The sequence below is a fragment of the Spinacia oleracea genome, chromosome 1 (genome assembly GCF_020520425.1).
Source record: "Spinacia oleracea cultivar Varoflay chromosome 1, BTI_SOV_V1, whole genome shotgun sequence".
Taxonomy (NCBI): domain Eukaryota; kingdom Viridiplantae; phylum Streptophyta; class Magnoliopsida; order Caryophyllales; family Amaranthaceae; genus Spinacia; species Spinacia oleracea.
In genome coordinates, this window is record NC_079487.1 from 133,154,662 (window position 1) to 133,164,054 (window position 9,393).

General features: G+C 35.2%; 1 protein-coding gene across 1 annotated transcript; it reads left to right on the top strand.

Annotated features, from left to right (window-relative positions):
• Nucleotides 1–1,277: 1,277 nt before the first annotated feature.
• LOC130466229 (uncharacterized) lies at nt 1,278–5,911 on the top strand. Its single transcript, XM_056834928.1, has 4 exons — nt 1,278–1,417; nt 2,175–4,398; nt 4,496–4,847; nt 4,946–5,911. Exons 2-4 carry the CDS (start codon nt 2,176–2,178, stop codon nt 5,761–5,763), a joined length of 3,393 nt encoding a protein of 1,130 aa, XP_056690906.1. The 5' UTR covers nt 1,278–1,417; nt 2,175; the 3' UTR covers nt 5,764–5,911.
• Nucleotides 5,912–9,393: the final 3,482 nt, after the last annotated feature.

Below are 9,393 nucleotides of genomic sequence, written 5' to 3' on the forward strand. Positions count from 1 at the left end.
GCCTTTAATCAAGTGACAATCACTAAATATAGATTAGGATTAATAATGGAGATTAATAATTCGGTTATTTAGGTGATAGGCCCATGATGGATCTTGTTGTTGGTTATGTTTTTGGAGTAGTTAAGGTTTACTAGGTTATTTTAGTTCTACTAGGCTTGATTATCAAGTTATTAAAAACGTTATAGATAGACATGATGACCATATGATTAAATACAAGTTGAATAAATCATTAATCCTATACAGTACTCCAAATCTTCATTCGTGCTCGTGTGTACTAAGTAGAAGAATCACGCATAGAATTCTGTCTCCAAATTAGTCCTTATATGCATGCGATCCTATTAGATGTAAGAAAAGAGTTTTCTATAATTCGGCTATTAAAAATTTGGTTAAAAGAAGTCGGCACCTTCATGATTCCACGTGATGAATTGGAATTGAGAACAATCACGTACTTTAAATAACTCCACCTGTCAAATTTTCTAACAAATAGCACTTTGTTTTTTCAATAACTCCAAGCTCTTCCTCAGAATTCCTCCCAAAAAAAGAAAAAACACGACGACCTCACAAAATCAGAAAATATCATCCAATAATACCAATTCAAAATCATAGAAAATAAAGAAAACAAACACTCTTTTAGTCTTTTACTTATTTTATTTTGAAAAATCACTTCACTAAAAAAAAAAGTTAATCTGTATATACTCTGTAGTCCGTATTGGTTGGCCCAATACAAAGGCCCACATATTGGATTTCCTACCTCAACATTTCGCACGTGAGAATCTCACCGCACACTATTTGGAACAATAATATCAGAATTCAGAAGTGTGCAAATTTGCGTTCTATTATCCATGGATTAGAAATTTACTTCGGCTAATTTTACTTACGGGTTGCACGTTTATTGACCCTAAATTGTATCCATAATTTCCAGTATCCACTTATTCGAGTGTTGGTTTCCTTTGATTCGGTTCGAATCGATTGGGAAATGGTTAGATCGATCAACTCGCACAGTTTCTTAAACATCCATTGGAAATAAAATAGGGAAATTCTCTATGGTAGCATTATACTTTTGTAAATTCTCAATGGTAACAAAATTATTGGCATTTTCTCAAAAATAGCATTAGTAATATGTAATCTCTCTAAAATAGCATTATTTTAATAATTTTAACCTAATTAATTAATATAATACTGACTATGGTTAAATATCAATAAAATTACTAAATAACCCTACTTTACTATCCTTAACTATTCCCAAACCCCCCGTCAAAAAAAAAGGCTATTCCAAACCAAAAACTCCGTAAAACGTCGGGAAACTCCTCTGCAAAACCGTTGTTTCCAAGTTCCTCCATTAATCTTTCCTAAATATATCAATCTTCACGGTGGTTCCTGGCATTGGACAAAGAGGATAAATTTCAACTTTTGCAAGGTATTTCGTCTCTCCTTTTACGCAATTTTTTTTTTTGATTTTTTTGTTTGAACACCGAATTCCCTACTGCCCTGATGAAGTGTGAAGTAGGTTAAAATTTTCGCGAATTCTTTGGTTATTTGATACTAGTTTAATCTTTTCGAGTGTATGAATTACTTTTTGAAGTTTATTGTAGCCTGTGTGTATGAAGTTTGGAATTTAGATTCATTATGACTTTTTATTGATTTTTTTTGTATTGATTTGGATTGAATTCTAATTTTTGATTGAATTATGCGTTAGTGAGTTATAAGTTATGCGTTAATAAGGTCTTATATAGGATACTTATACAGAATACTCCAATTACACTTTCTTGTGTGAATTGGGTTGAGAGACAGAGCATTTGCTACTCCAAAAAAACACATATTGCTCCAGAAATAACAGAGTAAAATTTTGATTATTTTCTCACACTTTTCAGAGTTTCCTGTATTTAGTTTTCTGTTAACAAATTTAAGCCTAATACTAAGTATGGTTTATTATCATAATATGTTGCATTGTATACATTCTGATTGAATTGAGCAAATTGAATTATGGGTATTCTGATTTTTGATTGAATTATGTAAACTGAGGTATTCTGGTTTTTTTATAGAATTATGCGTATTTTGATTACATTATGTGAACTGAATTACGAGCATTCTGATTTTTGATAGAATTATGCGTTATGTATTGTTTCTGAATTATGCCAGTTGAATTAAATAAACATTTTTTTTTATAATTGCAGGATGGGTGATAATATTTTGTTAAAGTTTATGTTTGGAACTGGTGATGTTGATGTAGTTGTGGATGATATTGATAAGGTCATGCTGGTTGACTTGATAATTGATTTTTGCGATAATGCGGTTAAGCAAAAAAATGAGATACCTAAATTTCCTAGCTTTACGTACATGCATAAGAATGAACGCCTGCCTCTAAACACTGATAATGAATTAATGAAGATGTTTAGTAATTTGAATGGTAAGGATGTAATCAACATATGGGTAAGTGATGAAGATAAGCCATCTCAGATTTTTAAAGTTGTTACGAGTTTAAGGACAACCAGAAATGCAAAAGAGCTTAAGGATGTGATGAGAGGGGTTGTAGAAAAATTTGGTATTACAGTGAATGATGGGGGTAACATTGGAGTTGAGAGGAATGATGATGTTGTTGCATTTAGTCCTCCAGAACTAACATCTAGGAGAAGCCTAAGGTTGGAAGAGGAGATTCTGGTCATTCCAAACCTTAACTTTGGGCAAAATAAGGAACCTTACAACCCAGATGAGGTTGATTGGGAGGCAATGGATGCTTTGAATAGGTCCAATGATGACACATGGTTAGATTTTCAATTATCTCCAGTGAAAAGCAGAGGTGGGTGCAAGGCTAGAGGGGGAGGAAGAAGTAGAGGAAGAGGTGCGGGGAGAGGGGGAAGAAGGGGATCTGCTAGGGGGAGAGGGAGAGGTCCAACTAGAGGGTTTGAGTATTGGTTGGGGCTTGAAAATGAAACAAACATTGCAACTGACCCTATAGTTGAACATGAACCTGTTGTTGAAACTCATGAGTCAAATGAACAAGAAATTGGAATTAGGGTTGTAAGGAGAAGTCCAAGAAAACATAAACAACCTGTTATTCAACCTGTTATTACTCCTGAACTTGTAACTGAACCTCAACTTGAAACTGTCATAGAACCAAACCTAATCTTAAGTAGAGGGTCATCCTTGTCTTCAAAAGCTTCCGTTCATAGGAAAAAGATACCAAAGACGACAGCTAGAAGGAAGGGGTTGCTTGTAAGTGGTAATTCTGTTTCCGGAGGTGGAAATGAGCAACTGAACAGAAGTGTTACTATTAGTGTTGATGTTGATGATAATGCACTCTCAATTCGAAATAAGGATTTTGATGGTGATGAAAATGACTCGGAATTCAATGTTAGTGGCAGTGACATTGGAGGTTCAGATTCTGATGAATTGAGTGCGGATGATGAAGATAATGTGGGGTTAGATGGTGATACCGGGATGGTTGTAGTAGATAATTATGACCCATATGTTGATGATGTATGGGTAGATGATGGAGTAGATGATGATGGGGATGGGAATTACTTTGCAAAGTTGTATAGAAATGGGGAAATGTTTGAAGAGAAAGAGAATGTGAAGATTGAATTGAAACCTTGGCATCTTTTTTGTGATAAAAACCATTTGAGGGATGTAGTCAGAGATTATTGTATCCAACGTGGTTTTTCTGTAGTGGTTGATAGAGCCAACAATTCCATTTACACCGTCTATTGTTCAGCCGAGGGGTGTGAGTGGAGGCTACATGCTTCCAGATTAGCAGATGGGTTCACTTGGGCTATCAAGTCAATCAAGAATCCAGAGCATACTTGCCTAGGTTTGGAGATCCGAAACCCAATGGTCACAGCAAAATGGGCTAGCAGAGTGTTGTTGGAAGACATTAGGGCAAACAATGATATTTCTGCAAAGTCATTGAACTTGTTGTTGTGGAACAAGTTTAAGGTTAAAATGGCTACAAGTACATTGTACAGAGTGAGAGCAAGGGCACTAATTGAAATACATGGAGGGTTTGATGAATCATATGCTCATTTGCCTGGTTACTGTGAGATGATAAGGAAAACTAACCCTCAATCAGTTGCTTCTTGTGTGTGGAATCCTGCTAATCATGTTGACAGACCATTGGCTTTTGTCACAATATTTATTTCATTTAAGGCCTGTGTAGATGGACTAAGGCAGGGCGTTAGAGGTTTTGTTGGTGTTGATGGAGCTCATTTAAAAGGGAATTATGGGGGTGTATTGTTATCTGCAGTGGCATTAGATGGGAACAATGAGTTGTTCCCATTTGCATGGGGAATAGTGTCAAATGAAGATGCAGACACTTGGTGTTTTTTTGTGCATCATTTGAGAGATTTGCTGAGATCAACTGGAAGAGGAGATGAGTGGTGTGTTATCTCAGATAGACATCAGGTTAGTTTGCTGCATTTCATTCCATTCCATTATATTTTGTGTTTTAAAATTTCATTTGAATATTGAATGTTGCTAACTTGGGATGGTGTATGAGCAGGGTATTGAAGTTGCATTTAACAAGTTGTGGCCAGAAGTAGATAGGAGATATTGTACCAAACATTTGTCCGGCAATTGGAAGAAAGCATTTCCTGGTCCACTCATGCTTTCTCTATTTTGGAAAGCAACGGGGGCATACTCAACTTTCACATTCAGAAAAGCCATGGAGCAAATAGATAAGGTGGGAAAGGGAGGAAGGTTGTGGCTGGCCAAACTTGGTAATCAGGCTAGATGGAGTAAGCATAAGTTCAATGTTGCTACAAAGTGTGATGTAAACACATCAAATTTTGTTGAGAGTTTTAATGCAACGCTTGGTATTGACAGATGTAGACCCGTGCTTACACTGTTAGAAGGTAAATTCACACGTCGTTAAACTGTTTAATATTGTAATATTGTACAGTCTGTGTGTTAGTTTCTTAATTGTGTTAAACTATTAAATTGTCTGTTTTAGGTATTAGGAGGAATACTATGGTGAGATTAGCTACTAGAAGACAGATGTGTGAAGAGTGGACAAGGAATGACGTATGTCCAAATATTGTGAAAAGGGTTCAAAAGCTTTGTCATGATTCTAGGACTTGTCATTCATTTCTTTGTTCTGAAGGTGAGTTTGAGATATTTGAAGGTAAATCTTACCTACCCGTAAGCTTGAACAATCAAACTTGTATTTGTGGACAATGGCAAATTTCTGGAATTCCATGTAGGCATGGGATGAGGGCCATATTAGATGCCCAACTTGACCCTCATGCTTTTGTTGATGAGTGGCATTCTGTCCGTAGATACAAGTTAGCATACTCTAGTGGCATAAAGTCTATACCAGACTTTGAGCAATGGCCTGATATGAATATGCCAAAGATATTACCACCCGAGCTAAAAAGAGGAATTGGAAGGCCGTGTAGGAACAGAAAGAGAGATGATACTGAAGAGAAGAAGGGGAAGAGAGCAAAAACTGTAATGTGCAGCAAGTGTCGGGAATTTGGGCACAATGCAAAGACTTGCAAGGGAGGGGCTACTGCAAAACAAAAGTGGGGGAAAGGGAAAAATAAGAAGACTCCGGTCCAAGGTATATCTTCTCCATCTCATGGCTTCACCAATGAAGCAACAACATCTCAGCAAGGCAGGGATACCAGACAGAACACTCAACAATTTCTCTCTCAATCTGTTAGATTAACTAGTCAGACAACAATGCAATATGCATCTCACCCTGTACCTGCAAGATTAACAAGATCAGGCTCTGTCTTTATGTTTGCTTCTCAACCAAGACATTTTTGAATTATTTTGATAAGTTAGGTGGTTTTCAGTTTATGCTTGAACAAGGCCGATTTTTTTTTTAAGTTTGAACAATGTTAGATTTGTTTGTGTGTGAATTGAACATGGTAACTGTGTGCCGATTTATTATTTTAATGAAGCTGCTATTTTGTTGAAATTTTAATGGTTTTTAACAGCAGACATATGTTATCTTGCAGTTTTAATTATGCTGAAACAGGTTGTAGTACATGATTGTAGTTGAAATGGTTGCATGTCCAAGCACCACATCAATTAGTAGCTTCAGAAACCACTCATGGGATCATTTAACAGTATGACAGCTGCAATGCTTGTGAATGGAACTCTGGCTGCATTAAGTAAAACATTACATGTTGCTCAAGCACCACATGAAACGAGTTTCTCCCTAAGAGTATTGGATCCTGGATATCTGTTTTTTTTCTTTTCGTGGTGTTTCAGGGCGTGGAGGACTAACTCATGCAGACCTCGACTGGGCGCTCTGACAACCCTTGCCCTGCTGAGGCTGCTGCTAATGCGGTGCCCTTCCTTGGTTGATTGGTGGGAGTTTTGTTTTGAGAAGCTGGACAGTGAAGAGATGGGAGAGGTGGTAACAATCTGTTGGGAGATTTGGAGTGCATGTTGGGTGAGATGGGCACAGGGCTAGGAGTGGTCTGCAGGGATGATGCAGGGGGTTTCTGCACATGTGCTGCTGTCCAGTTCAAACAGGTGTGGGAACCCGTTGTGGCGGAAGATGATATTTTAGATGATATTTTGTTGTTGGTTAATTTGGTCGTTTGTCAAACAAAGAGAGAACAAAGGCGTCCATGCCTTGGCTCACTTTCAACCATGGGTGTTTGGCCAAAGGATATGGGAAGATGATATTCCTCCCTGTATTTCGAATATTTTGAGTGCTGATGTATTCATACAATGAGCTAAATGCTCTCCTTCAAAAAAAGAAGGCTTCCCTGATCAATGCAATAATCCTGACAAATTCACCACAAAATTTATATTCTCTTCATTCATCCACTGATAAATATTTACACAGAGGATTAAATTCCATTGTTACAAGACTGCCAGATTTCCAGCCAAATAATAAAGCATATATTTAATCGATTAATTACACTAAGTAACAAACTAATTATGCTACAATAACAGTATAAAACGAGTGAGCTGCTGACCATCTCTTGAATTCTACAACTTCAGACTGAGCTGCTTCCCATCTCAATTCTAAGGCTGTAATATTATATGCAGTATAAATGATCTTCTTTCTGCTTTTCTCAATTGATCCAGTTATATTGTAAGAAAATTCTCAGTTATTTCTGTACAATGCACTTCTCCTCTTCTATTAGCAATCTATACTAGCATTTTTTCTCTCACCATTTCGAATGCATCAATGAGCTCCATCCATCGGTCCCAAGTTCGTTTAATTTTGGAGAAGAACGTGAAAATGTCATCAGCTTGAATCGATTGAGAAAACTGACATAAAAGGATCAAAGTGATCATGTAGATCAAATAAGAAACATAGACAAAGGCAGCTCTGAACAACCAAGGTTTTAATACAGAGTATCTTGACAACTTCAGCAGTATCAATCATGTCCCCACATAACCAAACATAAGAAAAGCAGCAACAAAGGCTAATAAATGAGTACTGGTACTCCTTAGTTAATTGCCTCATTTAATGTATGAACCTAATCTAGATAACGTAAAAAGCATCACATTATGAGGAGTAAAGCACTATCAAATTGCCTCATTAAAAAGCATCGCATTATCGAGCAGATTCCAATACTATTCTACTCCATAACTACTAATGAGTTGCATCACTGAGTGGATTATGCAACAAGAACTTCTAGTAAAGATTCCAATACTATTCTGTGATACAGACTTTTAATGTAGATGAATTAAAATACCAAGAAAAAAGAAAAAAAAACTCGCAGTTTAAACAACAATGACAGACAAGAAATTATCGAGCAGAGGCGAAATTAATATGAACATAGAAGTATAGAACAATCAAGGGCTAAGTTCCTGCACATAAACTTGAAAATTATCCAATTGAATCGAGTTAACGAACAAACAAAGAATTGATCGACTAAAGTAGCAGAACTTAGGTCGACAAAATTGGGCAAAAATAAGCAAAATGATAATCTGTTACAGAAAAGGAATCAATCAACAATTTTCTGCGAAATTGAGTATTAACAATCACGATTAAACTTCATTCGACGCGAATTTGAGGTTTAATTTCTCGTAAGAATCAATTAAGAGCTTCAAATTTTGACCAAAAAATTGAGATGAAAATAGAAATCCATATAGAAATTGTACAGGAAAGGGGGTTATAATTGAAAGAAATGAGGAGTAATTGAACGAAAAAGAAAACTCAGAAATCCGAGGAAGCAGATGAAGGGGTGAGAGGAAAGGATGAAGAACATACCTGGAAAAAAAATGAAGGGTTGCAGTCTTGCAGAGGACTTTAATCGTGAATGTTGGAGACATTTTGGTTTGATTAATTGAGGATAGTAAAATAGGGTAATTAATTTAACTGATTTTTAACCATAGTTAATATTATATTAGTAAATTATGTTGAAATTACTGCAATAATGCTAGATTAGAGAAAATGTGTATTATTAATGCTATTTTTGAGAAAATGCCAATAATTTTGTTACCATTGAGAATTTATAAAAACATAATGCTACCATAGAGAATTTCCCAATAAAATATCTACCGACACTACTTCTATAAATAAATAAATAAACTATAATGACTTATGAGAGGGGAATCGAAAGTAAATCTTGGGTGAAATGTTGAAAAGAGTACGGAGTAACTTATTTATGATTCTACTCCGTGTACTATACACTAGTCATTAAGTGATAATCGATTACTTTACTAGCACAAATTTTCATCAACAAATCAATTTCTCCTTCTGCAAATTAAAAAAGGGCACATTTGTCAAATACAACATAATAAAGTTCTCTATTTGCTAATTACAACATCAAATTTCTAATTTTGCAAATTACAACCTTAAACTTGTACATCTATTTTAAGTTACAATCCGAAACCATTTTCTGGCAAAAATCACCGAAAAATGATATCATAACGTTATTAAAAAAAAATCGTGAAGCACATAATATTTGTGAAAAAAAAATATTTTTTCGATTTTTTATTTTATTTTTGTTTTAATTCTTATTTATCGATTTAATTTTTTTTATAGAAAATACGTAACTATTTTTTTAATAACATTATGACATCATCTTCCGATGATTTTCGCAATTTCGGGTTGTAATTTAAAATGGATGTAACAGTTTAAGGTTGTAATTGACAAAAATAAAAATTTGAGGTTGTAATTGACAAATAGACAACTTTATTAGGTTGCATTTGACAATTTTTTCTTTAAAAAAAAAATATAGCCCCAACTCTCATAAGAAACGAGAGATAAAACCATTACTCTATAGCTCAATAGGCAGAAAAACCCAATAGTTGGGTAAAATTACTCTCCTGGCCTGTCATAATGGAGATTTATTGTAAACGTACATGAATTAAAAGTTACTCCATAATTAAGTCCATAATATATATATATATGGAGTACAAAAAATAAATTAACAAAGTAAGAGATTACCACCAACCAGGTTGGTGGTTGCGACTAGCTAG